The 15950-nt window shown below is 32.2% G+C and overlaps 1 protein-coding gene across 1 annotated transcript in view; it reads left to right on the top strand.

The window, feature by feature from the left end:
* Window positions 1-15457, top strand: part of LOC140445691 (excitatory amino acid transporter 2-like) — a 34218-nt gene extending 18761 nt beyond the window's left edge. The window contains exons 3-9 of the mRNA XM_072537949.1: window positions 8687-8729; window positions 8786-8844; window positions 9259-9608; window positions 9833-10058; window positions 13795-13929; window positions 15106-15208; window positions 15265-15457. Coding sequence (XP_072394050.1) covers window positions 8687-8729; window positions 8786-8844; window positions 9259-9608; window positions 9833-10058; window positions 13795-13929; window positions 15106-15208; window positions 15265-15306 — 958 coding nt within the window. The 3' untranslated portion in view covers window positions 15307-15457. The remainder of the gene's footprint in view (window positions 1-8686; window positions 8730-8785; window positions 8845-9258; window positions 9609-9832; window positions 10059-13794; window positions 13930-15105; window positions 15209-15264) is intronic.
* Window positions 15458-15950: the final 493 nt, after the last annotated feature.

The raw sequence follows: 15950 nt of genomic DNA, 5'->3' as shown, positions 1-15950 counted from the left end.
AAGCTATAATAAATTCCCGACCGATTCATCCTTTATCCTGTGATCCAAATGATCTCTCCCCATTAACCCCTGCACATTTTCTCATCGGAAGACCACTTATTACCAATCCAGATCCAGATTTGCGTCATGTTCCAGTTAATCGGCTCTCAAAATTCCAGCATATTCAGCAGCTTTCTCAGCATATATGGGAACGATGGAACAAAGAATACATCTCCGAACTACAAAAACGCACGAAATGGACTACTACTAACGGTGAAGTTGCGGAAAACACGTTAGTGCTCATAAAAGAGGACAATTTACCTCCATTAAGGTGGAAGTTAGGTCGCGTGATCGAACTTTTACGCGGCAGTGATGGTGTAGCCAGAGTTTTTAGGATAAAGACAGACAATGGTATCATAACTCGTTCATTTTCCAAGGTGTGTCCGCTACCCGTTTCGGAATAAGTGTAGTTTGAACATTTGAACATTTAGCATTAACAGACGATTTTGTTGGCAGTGTTTGCCAAGGCGGGGGCCATGTTCACGCCTCTATCCAATTCAAATTTATTTTATACATTTTTACAACCCGGCAACATAGTAGCGTAGGAAGAGATTATACCATATGTGAAGATAAGGCGAGTCCCTTAAGGCACCCCAAAGAAGACAGCACTCAAGTACGAGACGGGATACGGTGATACAGCATTCAGAGCGAGCGGACATAATACTTAATAAGCGTTTATATATTGTATTGTGTAATTCAAAATAAAATCAGTTTTGTTTTCGCACGGAGTTTGATTATTAACCAGCGGCACAAGCGAAGTGCATATCAAGCAAATCCAACAGTATTGACGATTTTTGTTAATATCTATTGTAATAATATCAAACATTTAGGTGGCTTGTAAAAGCTGTTTTACAAACATTGTTTACATCTCCCTCTTAGAAACACAGAGAAAACGCAGATTAAAAATACGAAAGAACCGATTTAAATTCTCAGTAAATAGAACAGAACAAAATATCTCGGGTTCATTATTTTAGGCACGGTAGTTACGCCACGTGTGACATATTTACAGAGGAGAAAAATACAACTTCCTACGACTTATAATGGAAAAGAAAGTGGAAGGAAGAAGAGGTCCAGGAAGAAGAAAATGCTCCTGGTTGAAGAATGTAAGAGACTGGACAGGCATGGACACACCTTCGATAGTAAGAACAGCTCAAGATAGAGAGCAATTTGCTGCAGTTATAGCCAACCTTCAGTAATGGAAAAGGTACCTTAAGAAGAAGTTACGCCACGGGATATCTCGGGTTAATTCGTTCCGAGATTAAAACGATACCAAGAAACAGTTTGTGATCATAAGTCTATTGTAACTATTTTTTCTCTTCTTTCCAACATCAGATTTATATTTCATAAAATTGCATTGATTGATTATAAACTGCATATTATTATGCGTTTGAACTTTTGGTCTAAGTCTATATAACAAATAGCGCTGTAGAATTTTTATCTAGCATATTATCTTCTCGTGGGTATAAATATATTCTCTCTACATAAAAGCAGGAACTTCAAATGTATAGCAATTTCTTTGGGCGAAATTTTATATTTTTAGGAAATAATGTGTGAGATGAGCATTTGGTATACAGTAATGAGTGTCTTACCACCCGGCAAAATAGCGGAAAGGATAGAAGACAGATTAAGTTGTGAGATAGTACGAGATAAGGCTAGTATTAGACGTGTCTGTTTGACTTCAGTCATAATTATACGGATGACCTCGAAAATATTTTATTTTAATAATTTCTGATGTTAGAATAAATGATTAAATATATTAAGATATATTATAGTAAAAAACATTAATTACTAGCGATTTTAAATTATAAATCTTTAAGTTTATTTAATAATAAAAATAACTCAACTGAAATATTTGACTAAACTAAAGGTAGGTATGTTTCGTCCGAAAACAATTATTGTATCTAAAATTGGAGTAATAGTTAGAGACGTTGTCTATTGACAAGAAGACTGGGGTTCAATTCACACCAAGGGTAAAATTTTTATTTTACTCAATCAAAAATAATAGAAAATATGATACATATTAGGTAACAAGTTTTCGAAAAACTCATTATTTACAATTTATTCTTATTCCAATGTTATAAAATAGAAATACAAAATATTTCAAATTCAATTCCAGTTTTACAGTCTTCAGTTGTGAATGGAAAATAATCCATTGAAGACTGTTTAATGTCAAGTCCATCACTAAATTCTCAGTGTTAATATTAATTCCTCTGTACAGGTAATGATTTTCAAAACAATTGACGACATTGGAATGGATGCGCGCGAACAGCTACCTGCTTTATAGCTAACCAAATCATCAAGCCTTCAAGTTATCAAATAATAACACACCGAGAAGTGTTATTTACGGTAAACAGAAACTTTTTATTGAAAAAACAATTCGTGAAAAGGATTTTAACGATCGAGGAAAAAGTGCAAATTGTTGTCTGGCATGTGAATGGATTATCAGACAACAATTTGTAAATATGTTTCCAAATAGGCCGGCTCCATCACGATCAACAATTCAGTCTATTATACGTAATTTTTTTACTTATGGATCCGTGTTCGCTCCAAGAGGAGTTCGCAGACGAAGGGAGGTAAATCCAGATTTGGAACTAAGGGAAACTTTGATTTGTGCAAGTATTGAGCAAAACCCTACCCAATCAACATCTCGTCTCGGAGAACAATATGGAATTCCAAGATTTAGAGTAGGTGAATTTTTTTAAAGACATCGATACCGTCCCTATAAACTTCATAAATCCAACGAAAAATTCCCTGGGGATCAATATAGACGTTTAGAATTTTGTCAAACTACAATGGAAATGTCACATCAAGATGAACATTTTTTAGAGAACGTTTTGTTCACCGATGAATGTACGTTTTCATTGCATGGCCGTCACAATTCAATCAATGCTAGGTATTGGTCTCGAGGAAATCCTCGTCAGGTTTATGTCGCTCGTACCCAGTGTCTTCGAAAAGTAAATGTTTGAGGAGGCATAATAGGGAATCATGTCATTGGTCCATTTTTTATAGACGGTATGTTGACTGGGCGGAAATACTTGGAAATTCTGCAAAATGAAATTGTCCCAGCCCTTCGTAATTTACCAATAACTTTCGATTCCATATGGTTTCAACACGATGGTTGTCCTGCACATAAATCTCGCATCGTCAGTGAATATCTGAGTGCGACTTTTCCTAATCGATTGATTAGTGGCCACGGAGATATTTTTTGGCCTGCGATCTTGCACCTTGTGATTTTTTTATTTGGGGATATATCAAGTCCAAACTATATGAGAGATATAACGATGAGAACATCGTGCCTTGAACTCTGATCCATCAGACTTTTATAATTCTTTAGTGACAATTTGGGTTATTGTTCAGCTGCTAATGAAGGCTTATTTGAACATATTGTAAATACGTTTATTTACAATATTTTTTTATTTTTGTAGAATTTTTACTTATTTAAACATTCTTTAAAAGTTCTTTTAATTTTGAAGAATTTTTACTTTATTTTCGAAAGTACGACGATACTGTTTTGTCAATAAGATTTTTTGTTTTAACTTTAAACACTTCTAATACTAGCAACGACTGACATAAATATTTAATGATTCAAAGCAAAGCGATCTTTGCATAATTTCAAATTATTAAAAAAAAAAATCACATGTGGGTTTTGAACTCTAATCGTGTGCGATGTCTGTGTGAATTATTCTATCACAAGAGTGTATGAAACACCTCAAATCATAGTAGAAATTATTCTTGGTTAATAATTTAAAACTTTAGATTAAATAATCACTATTAATTAAATTATTTTATTCACATTTTTGCTTTATTGTGGTCAATCAGTTTTTACTTTATGCGAAATTAAAAAATGAAAATACGTCACACATTCGACGTTACTCATAATAATTATGACCGAGGTGATTTAGCTCGAAGCTAACGTCTAAAGGTGTGAGACTATCGCTAGTGATAATGTAATGTAATATAAATTATAGGTTTCTCCGATTATTTCTCACCTCTACGAGTTTCATCTCTTTTTATTTCACAAGGTAACTGTGTTTTCTATCTCTTACGTTAAAAAGCCGGGTGGTAATACACTCATCACTGTATATATACAGGGTGAGTTTTTATTGCTACATCGGCCGATAATTCCATTGCGGTATAAGATATACAAAAAACTTAATTAGAAAAAATATAGGCAATGATATTTTCCATACTTGGAAAATATGTGGAATTCTATAGGGGTGATTAATAACAACGTGGTATAGCAAACATACAATTTTAAATGCGACACCCTATATATTTTTTCATATTTAGATTCCTCTCATATCTTGTTCTTATAATATCGGGCTTTTCATTACTATACAGAGTAGTTAACAAGTTATGAGCATTTTTATTTTAAAATCCCTATGAAATCAACACTATGTATATAAAGAAGTATTGCATAAACAATCATTTATTTTATGTAATAAAGTTAACAATATATTGCAGTTTTTAAATTAAGTTTAATTAAAATCATTGAATAAAATTTGTCTACAGGGTGAACTACAAAACAAAATTACGATTTTCTCAATTTTTTTAAATGGATCACCCTCTATTTTATTTTTTAGAAATATTGTATTTAGGATACCCTTTTCTTTTTATAGAGCATTTCCTATACCCAAACTCACTACTTTCCGATATATTTTTAGTTTTCTTCAAATTTTGGAAATACATTCAATTTTTGTAAGTAGAAATAAGTATTGAGTATTAGTATATGTAGTATAGTAACTAACAAAAAATATCAACCATACCAATGTGCAATGAATGTATCAATAAATGTGATATTATTGAAATATATTTTCTTAATGAAATACAAGATTCCTAAAATGTCTACAAGATAATATGTTTTGTATAATAAATAAATATTATTCAATTTTTATTCAATAAATAACTCACACAAAAGAGAAAGCAAAACAATAAATTAATTAACAAAACAATTGATTAAACATTTTTTAGATTGTTATATCAACAGTATTCTACGCCAAGAATTTTTAATAAAACATTCCTAACTGCCGATTGTGACGCGCAGTTATTAACAAGTAAAAGGCCATTTGTGTCGGTTACAAAGGTAATATAGTAGACTTTGAAAATTTTTGTGACATGTGGCATGTTTAAATAATTACTATTTAAATGGAAATAAGCCACAATTAAAGGTTAAAGTACGTTTATTAGGCACTTGCCAATACTACTGCAAAAAAAAGTTTAATTTACTAATGTTTGTATTTTGAGAACGATTTCCGAAGTGGAAATTGAAACGTCAATAAACGTACTTTAACCTTTAATTATGGCATCTTCTTCTTTGTGTGCCGTGCTTTGCTTGTATTTAAGCGTTGGCTATCGTCATATTGACAAGCTGATGAAATGATTCTCGGTCGGCAGCTAGATGAAACAGTTCCTCGACCGTTCGACCTGTCCATTGTCTAATGTTACGCAGCCAGGACAGTTGTTTTCTTCCGACCCAACGTTTTCCTTCGATTTTGCCCTGAATGATTAACCGGAGTAAGCGATATTTAGGTCCTCTCATTATATGACCGAAGTATTGGATCTTTTATGGCTTATTCTCATTTAAATAGTAATTACTTAAAGCAATACGATGTACAAATCGCTACTACTGAAAATCCCCACTCAGCACTCGTGAAATTTCACGTCAACATGACATTAGTCAAACTCGGCAGCAAAAATCCTTCGTAAACATACACTACATCCTTACCGCATACAGTTACATCAACAATTCACAGTCGAGGTTTATTAAGGCAGATTAGCTTTTCATCAATGGTCTTAAAAGCAAGTGCAAAGAGACCGATTTTTTTGCCAATTATGCGCTTTTTGGAGATTACGCTACATTTCACAAAAATGGAACGGTGCATTCATTACTATGCATCAAGCAATCCCTATTTTATTAACACTCATAGTCAAACTAGGTGGTCTATAAATGTTTGGGGTGTAATTGTTGGTGATTATGTGATTGGCCCACATTTTTTTTGACGGTCGTGTGAATGGTGAAATATATCTGGAGTTTCTAAATAATCATTTGCCAATACTACTGCAAAATGTACCGCTTAGTATTCGACAACGAATGTAGTTTTTACACGACAGAGCTCCTGTTCATCACACTCATCCTATTCACAATCATTTAAATAATAACTTTCCTGAAAGATGGATAGGCTGAGAAGGACCAACTGTTTGGCCACCGCGATCACCGGAATTCTCCAACATTGATTTTTTCATGTGTGGCTATATAAAAGACCTTGTATACCAAAAGACTCCAACAACGCCAGATGATATAAAAAATAGAATAAGAGAAGCTTTTATTACATTTGACTTACAAATGTTCATTGGCTTGGTCATTTAAATATCGGTTACAAACTTGTAGACGTTGAAGGTGGAGATTTTGAACATTTACTTTAGACTTATTTCCTTAATGTCACATTAATTGTTACATTTATTACATATTATGGTTTATATTTTTTGTTAGTTACTTATTGAACAAAAATAATTTTGTTATTTTATCACTCAATACTCAATACTTATTCTTATATTATATTAGTTATATTATTTCTACTTACAAAAATTTAATGCACTCCCGAAATTTGAAGAAAACTAAAAATATGTCGGAAAATAATGAGTTAAGGTATAGGGAATGCTATATAAAAATGAAGGTGTATCATAAACACAATATTTCTAAAAAATAAAATACATGGTGGTCCATTTAAAAAACTTGAAAAAATCGTAATTTTGTTTTGTAGTTCACCCTGTATACAAATTTGAGTCAATGATTTCAATTAAACTTAATTTAAAAACTAAAATATATTGTATACTTAACTATATAAAATAAATAATTGTTTATGCATTACTTCTTTATATACATGGTGTTCGTTTCATAAGGATTTCGAAATAAAAATGGTCATAACTTGTTAAATACTCTGTATAGTAATGCAAAGCCCAATATTATAAGAACAAGATATGAGAGGGATCTAAATATGCACCAATATATAGGGTGTCGCATTTAAAATTGTATTTTTGCTATGCCACGTAGTTATTAATCACCCTGTAGAATTCTACACATTTTCAAAGTATGGAGTATAGCATTGCCTACATTTTTGAAGTTATACTTCTATATGCGCGGTCGACGTTGGAAATTTGTACAGGAGTGAATCGGTAAAATCATTACATATGTAAGATATGAGTAAGAGAGAGACAGAAGATATATTTTCTCTCTCTTTCTCTATCGGGAATAAAAATGTTCCTTTTGTATTATATATTTAATATTATATATATATATATATATATATATATATATATATATATATATATATATATATATATATATATTATATATATATATATATATTATATATATATATATAATATAATATATATTAATATTATTATTTATATGATATGTTTTGTATTATTTATTAAATGTTCATAATTATTTTAGGCTTTTGTATTTCAAAATAATAATTACAATAAATCACTATATGACCGAGAACTGTCAATTTTGAAATACGTTAGTGTCATGTCTAATTGGCAAATTTCTTACGTGTTTGGTTTATACGCTGGTATATGTGAGTTCGAATCCCAATATGAATTTCCTTTTTTATTTTTGAAATATTTAAAAGCCCCACGTTAGTCTTATTAAATATATGTAATATACGCAAAAATGCTAAATTTTAAAATAAAATGAAAATTTACAACATAATCCGAGCTGTTAGTTTTTTATTTTTATCTTCCACAAACATTTTTTGAAGTTATACTTCTATACGCGCGTTCGGCGTTGGAAATTTGTGTGTATTCGTATATATTGAGTAAATCGGCAAAATCATTACATATGTAAGATACAGTTGAGAGAGAGACAGAAGATATATTTTCTCTCTCTTTCTCTCTCGAGAATAAAAATGTTCCTTTTGTAAACATATTTAATATTTATTAATATTATTATCATGGTAAATTAACCATATGCGTAAGTTATGTATATTGTCATTTTTAAATACTTATGAATATTGTATTTTAATTTGTATTGTATTATAATATTGAATTATGTGGCAGTGTATTGTATTGTATTTTTATATTATTAACAAAATTAACAATGAATTTTACTGCAGAGTATGTGTAAAAAATTTTTTTTGCATTCAACTCCTTTTATACATATATGAAAATAAAAATATATATTTTCATTAAAATATTGATTCAATCCATCATTTACTTACTATACTCCTATTACAGGTCAAATGTTTATATACAGTAAACGATGCACCATATACCTGTATACCTAATTCTTTTTCTCTTTCTGCTCTCTCTTACCTATAGCATTACATATGTAATAATTGTGCAGATTGACTCCCATAAAAATTTGTAACGACGAACGCCTGTATAGAAGTATAACTACTACCGACAGTCCCACTGGATTGCCACACCCGTTTTTTTTAATAGGTTTTTTGCATATCTTGTACCACAATGGAATTATCGACCGACGTCGCACTAAAAACTCACCCTGTATATGTAATTTACCCCGAGTTTTCAATATTTGTTAATTCGTTGATTTTTATGCGGAGTCCGCCAAAAATAAGATGCTATAATTGCTATAACATGATAGTAATAATAATGATGATAATGATAGTCTAATTTTCAGAAATCTTATAGCGGACAATATCTTTCAGGCGACGTTTGAGCAAGTAAGATTTACAATGTTTGGTAGTGGCGGTAATGTGATGTAATGATGTATTTTTAGGCATATACTCACTACGTAGTTCATCCACCTAGCAATATTCAAAGAGTTGTTAAGTACAGGTAAGTAGGGAACTAACTAGGAATTATTGTTGTAACATATACAGGGTAAGTTATAACTATTGTATTATATTGTTTTCGTTTTTTGACTTGAATTTTATTGTGTATTATTTATAACTATTACCAAAATTGACACAACGGCATGACTTTGAATAAGGATTATTGTCAACAGTCAAGAAAAGCATTATTTTGGCAATATCTTTACAAACGATATTTTTAAAGTATGGAAAAGTATGGTTTTCTGCAGTAGATCTTTGAAGAAAAGATCGAAGGAAGACTCAACGTTGGTCGAAGAAGAAGTCACATGAAGAAGAGGTAGTGATGTAACTCACACTTTATAAATATGATTTTTATAGATGTTTTAACTATCTTTCTTAATTTTGAATACATTTCATAACCATAACTTTATTTTTCTAGACCTGGAATCAACAATTTGGGAATAGTTTTCTTTTGTGTAGCTTTCGGTACCATCCTAGGTACTATGGGATCCAAAGGTCACGTCATTAAAGAATTCTTTTCTACAATATTTGAAATAATCATGAAAATGGTAAAAGGAATTTTATGGATAACGCCCGTAGGGTTGTGCAGTATTATAGCAGGAAAAATATTATCGGTTGCGGATCTACAACTAGTATTGTCGCAGCTTGGGTACCTGATATCGACTGTTATTATAGGAGTATTGATCTATCAAATCATTGTGATACAACTAATTTATTGGTTGATTGTAAGAAAAAATCCATTTAAGTATTACATAGGATTGATGCAAGGTAAGAAAATTTTATAAATGCGAAATATGTATACTAATGAGTTCCCTATGTAAAACAGTCTTTTCGTTCTCTTTTATATAGATCTGCTAAAAACAATAAATCACTAATAATTTGCTTGGTGTTTTCTCATTTGTTAACATCAATGATGAAGTTAAGTTAGCCTTTTCAACAAATTCTATCATGGTTTTTGCATTTCAGTAAGATTAAAATCGTAACATTTTTAGGAACAGTAACTGCTTTTGCAGCTGCTTCTACTTCAGCCGCATTACCAATAAATATGGAGTTAATGGACAATGAACTTAATATAGATCCCCGAATTACGCGCTTCGTAATGCCAATCGGCTGCAACACCAATTTGGATGGAACCGCTATGTTTTTGGCCATATCAACGATATTTATTGCCCAGATGTCAGGTTTTCCTTTGCCAGTAGGAACTCTTTTAAGCATTTGGTAGGTATGTTATAGTTATATTTATCTAATTTTAGAGGATCAAGTTTAAATAGATGCATATCGCATAATTCATAATAGGATTACGCAGTTCTATTCAACAATATATGCCGGAAGAGCCCATGGGGGCCAAAGTCTGGTTTGTTGGTCGTTCCGAAACTAGATATGTACACAAAGAAACCCGGCACTTTTCTTATGTAAAAGTGGTTTTAGTTAAATTGGCAGAAACTTTGCTTTGGTCATGCTGACCAATTGCGCCAAGACTCAGAAATTAATTTTTTATCAAAAATAATGACAATTTGCTATAAAAACGTATAAATGCCCGTGAATGCTTTCTTTTCCGAGATCCTGGTTGTTAAAATTTTTCTTACAAACTAACGATTTATGAAACTGGTTAAGATATGCAAATGAAATTTGGTGGGTTTTAAAAGTTAAGAATTGCGCATTTTTTGACATAAAATTAGGAATTTTATATTCATCATTTTAATTAATAAAATTATAAAACACAATAACATACCGGAAAAATGGAGAACTTCTTCTTCTTCTTTTATATAGACATGACTCTGTCTGTTTTTCAATGTGCTTCCACTAAGTTGTCGTTCCATCGTTTTCGTGGTCTTCCTACTGATCGTCTTCCTATTGATGAACCGTCTCTTGCCGTCTTTACTACTCTATTTGTTGTCATTCGGCATATATGATCGTTCCATTCTACTCTTCTATTTCTTACCCTGTTCTTGAACTTCTCCACCTTGCATCTACGTCGTGTATCTGTACTTCTAGCTGTGTCCCATAGTGTCTTACCATCAATTTTTCTAAGTGTTTTCATCTCTGCTGTTTCTAACATCCTTTTTGTCCTCTCTGTGTCAGGTCTTGTTTCTGCCGCGTATGTCATTATTGGTCTGATGACTGTTTTGAATATTCTGCCTTTCATTTCTTTCCAGATATTTTTATTTCTCCATATTGTTTCATTTAGGCAGCCTGCGGCTCTGTTTGCTCTATTCACTTAATCTTCCACTTCGGTTTCGAGCTTTCCGTAGCTAGATAATGTGATGCCTAGATATTTAAACTCCATCACTTGTTCTATTATCTGACCTTCCAGATCCAATCTACATCTTAGTAAATTTGCTGTTTTAACCATGCATTTTGTCTTTTTTGGGGAAATTAACATGTTAAATTTTCTGGCGGTTCTATTAAATTGGTGCAGCATACGTTGTAAATTATTTTCACTTTGAGAGAGTAGTATTGCGTCGTCTGCCTTGCAGATTATTTTAAGTTGTTTTTCTCCCATTTGGTATCCTTTTTTAGTTCTTACTTTTTTTATTATTTCGCCCATAATCAGGTTGAACAATAGAGGACTCAGGTAATCCCCCTGTCTTATCCCATTGCCAGCTTCAATAGGGTAGGTTAGTTCTTCTTCTACTTTCACTGTTATTGTGTTGTTTTAGTAGATATTTTCGATCGGTTTGATTATTCCTAGAGGTATCTTTCTTGCATACAGTAAGTGGATAACGTCTTTTAATTTGACCCGGTCAAATGCCTTTGTAAGGTCCACGAAACATATATATACCGGTTTGTTGTATTCTAATGATTTCTCTTGCACTTGGCTCATTATAAATATAGCGTCGGTGCATGATCTTCCCGACCTAAAACCTTGTTGTTCTTCTGCTAGTGTTATAATTTTATTCAATTTATTTGTTATCACTTTGGTTGTTAATTTTAGTGTTGTGTTTAATAAATTAATTCCTCTGTAATTTTCCGTGTCCGATTTGTCTCCCTCTTTGAAGAGAGGTATTAGGATGCTTGATCTCCATTCATGAGGAATTCTGTTTTGTTCTATTAATTTTTAGATTAGTTTTAATAGTTGTTTGGTCAGATCTGGTCCTCCGTACTTTAGGAGTTCGTTCGGTATTCTGCCCTCTCCTGGTGATTTTCTATTTTTTAATTTCCTTAATGCTTCCTTCACCGCTTCCTCCTCAATATTTATTTCTTCGTTTGTCGTCACCTCTGGTGTTGGTGGTTGATTATCGTCAGCTTTAGCAAATACTTCCATGTTTCCAATAATGGAGAACGAGCGAACTAATTCTACTATTCAAAAAAGGGAATAAAACCAGCCAGAAACACTGCAGAGGTATAAACTTGTTAAATACTACGCTAAAACTTACAACTAAAATTTCACTACTAAGTGATAATAAATCAGGGAATAATTTTAGCAGATGAACAACAGGATTTTCGTAGTGGTACAGATGCAATATTCGTTATAAAGCAAGAATCTAGTGAGAAATCACTATACCACATATCACATATACCAGCATTTGTGTGTCTGATTGACCTAAAGAAAGCGTTCGACAGAGTAAGACTCAATAATCTATCTTCTGTATAATAGAGAAGTTCCCCTAAATATTATAAAAACTATCGAAAACATCTACCAAAACAACAAAATGGAAGTCAAAATAGATGGACAACTTACAGAACCTATAAAAACAGGCAGTGGAATGAGACAAGGGGTTTCATTTAGCCTTATGCTCTTCAATTCGATCATGGACGAAATCATCAAAAGCGTTAACAATTGAAGAGGATACAAAATGGGAAATAAATAAATAAAAATACTCTGTTACGCAGACGACGCAATATTGATAGCCCAAGATGAAGATAGTCTGCAAAGACTGGTCCACAGATTTAATATGGGGAAAAGAATTTAATATGACAATCTCATCTCAGAAAACTAAAACAATAGTAGTCAGGAATAAAGATGTAAAATAGAAATTAATGGCATTAGTATTGAACGAGTAATGGAAATAAAATACCTGGAAAATACACTGTCTAGCTATGGAGACCTGGACAAAGAAGTGAGAGATCAAGTACAAAAAGCAAATAGACTAGCAGGATGCCTTAAGAACACTATATGGCGAAACAGACACATTAACACTGAGATGAATTCCAGAATTTAGAAAACTAGTTAAGACCATAACAGAAACAAGATTCGAAACAGTCACAACTGTGGAAGGCTACTGGAAACTGAAGAGATGAGAGTACTGACAAGAATTACAGGAAATACGCTGAGAGATCGAAAGAGAAGTGAAGACATTAGAAGAAAATGTAACGTACAATGTATAAATGAATGGACACAAGATGGAAAAAAGAATGGAATAACCACATAAGCAGAATGGAGGAAACCCGTGTCGTCAAAATAGCAAGAGAGAACCAATCGACAGAAGAAGTATCGGAGGAGCACGCAAAAGATGGAGTGACAACCTCCCATAGAGGTATTAATCCGCCAATGAACAAGCAGAATTGCTTATAAAAAGGAAGAAGAATTTTCCTCATTGACGCGCATACAGGTAAGGGTCTCAATTATTGTAAAGGAAAAAATGGTACGCCACTGAGATTTTTTAAATTAAAAATCATTTTTAAGTGCTTGATTTGTGACAAAAAATATTTTTTCTTTTTTTTTATATGAGGCTCCGTTTTTATGCAAAAAATAACCCAGAGAAAAAAACTAATATAATCGCGATTGTAGGTAAGAAAACATAAAAAAATAAAATATTAACTCTTCCACAATTTACACGTTAAAAATAAAAGAAATAATTTTAATTTTTAAAAAAGAGGTTAATTTTTTAGAATAATATAAGTACTGCGTAGAAAGAAAATGATTACATTTTCAGGACATTTTTAAAAACGAAACAAAAAATATTTTTAATCGTATTGATTTTGTTTCACTGTAAGGTCTTTCTGTTTTTAGGTTTACAACAACAATAATGTCATTTGCAGTTACCAGTGTACCAAGTTCGGCGCTAATTATTCTATTTATGGTTCTTTCTTCAATTGGCATTCCCAATCACAACGTATCTCTCTTATTTGCCGTTGATTGGCTTGTGTGAGTAGCTATTAATTAATTAATCAATTAAAATATGTGATACGATATAGACGTGCCAAATATAATTTAAAATTGATCAACCAAAACATTTTATATCACATCTACATTAAATAAACAAAGAAAAACGCTTTGTGATATACAAGATTGAAAAGTTTACATGAGAGACAGTTCCCCCGTTCAACTTTTTCAAGAGTTAGTTTTGTTAAATTTACCAACTGATTTGGTATTCCTAGCTCTTTCATTGCTTTGAACGTTTCTCTTCTATTCACAGGGTCGTTGGCTCTTTTGTAGTCTATAAATATTTAATGAGTATATATGCCATGTTCCAGTGTTTTTTCTAAAATTTGTTTCAGGGCTGCACTCTGATGAATTGTCGATTTACCACCTCTGAAACCAGCCTGGTAATTTTTTACTATCCGTTCTGCATATGTTGACATACGGTTACATAGTAACGTGGAAAATATTTTATATACGAAAATGGTTGTTTCGATTTAATTTGACTCTCTTACCACTCCCTAACACGTGTTTCTGGGTCTACCCGTCGTCAGAGAGAGTTTGTAAGAAGACTCAAACCAAATCAAAACGCACCGACTACACTCTTACAAACTCTCTCTGATGACGGGTAGACCCAGAAACACGTGTTAGCGAGTGGTAAGAGACTCAAATTAAATCGAAACGCAACCATTTTCGTATATTTATCGTCCTTACTCGACGCAATGAGTACAAGAATGATGGTAATTTATATGGGTAAATTGTTGATGCATAGTGGAATATAAATATTCCCAGCATCGCTCTTATTAATGGCTTGATTAAGCGTGAGTATACAATTTACTTTAATTGCTATCGACAAATTTAACTTCAAATATTTTATACGCTGCATTTAGAAGTGTAATTCTTCTTTGCTTAGAGCAAAGATATCTCCTTTTTTGTGGAATTGTGCAACGTGTTCCAATATTCCAGTCACTGGGGAGGGATTTCTGTGTCCATATTTCTTTTATAAGCTGTTGTAATGCCATTATGGTATGGTGGTTACCTTCTGTATATAGTTCAGCTGGGGATTATCTATTACGGATGACTTGTTTCTGGCTAGTTTTTTAACTACATCTTTATCTCATTAAATCTAGTAGGTAATAAAAAAAATTTACCTGTATTTTATGTATTTTTTTGCATTTCCAGAGACCGATTTCGCACTACCAATAATATGCTTGGTGATTGTTACACAGCTGCCATTGTGGAAAAACTATCACAGCAAGAATTACATGCTTGCAAAGAAGATAAGGTAGTGTATGAGAGTAATATATTTTATTATATTTTCATTTGTTTTAATTTTTTTAGCTTACAGAGGATCTTCAAGATTGTAACCAAACAATAGTCTAGTTACTTCAGCTGTTTGATTTTTAAGTTGTTAGATAGTTTTTTATTTAATTGCTATTGTTGAGTTTTTATACGTAGAGTTAATTATTTTATTATAGCTAACACTTGATTAAATATTTTTTAAATTATTTAACTAAATATATTTTGTAATCATATTATATATGGGTCTTTAATTTAACGCTTCCTTTCTTTAAATTTAAATAAAACACACTGTGTGTAAAATATATTCAACATTTTTTACTTTTTTTTACAAACTGTATGAATATAACATCGTTTAAATATCCTACGCGGCTTCGTCGATATCCTTATTGTCCAATTTTCCATGACTTTGGCGAATAAATCACACTAAATTTCATCTATGGAATGAATTATGTTGGCTTTGTGGGTCGCTGTGGTTTATCGATTATTCGCATAGATTTGCGACTTAGGAATGCCACAAAAGAAAATGTCTAATGGGCGGAGCCCAATCGCACGATCTCGGTAGCCACTTCGCATTAACTTCACGTGCGATGATCATGCTCTCAAGTCGATCATGCAGAATGTGGCATCAGCTGTGTGGCATGTAGCGTCGTATTGTTGAAACCACATGTTATTGCTGTCCATATCATCCGCTTCATGCTCAACCGATGACCAACCAAAAATCCACA

Source organism: Diabrotica undecimpunctata, chromosome 7 (assembly GCF_040954645.1).
Source record: "Diabrotica undecimpunctata isolate CICGRU chromosome 7, icDiaUnde3, whole genome shotgun sequence".
NCBI lineage: Eukaryota > Metazoa > Arthropoda > Insecta > Coleoptera > Chrysomelidae > Diabrotica > Diabrotica undecimpunctata.
Note: the sequence above shows the minus strand (reverse complement) of the source record. Positions and strands in the feature narration are given on the sequence as shown.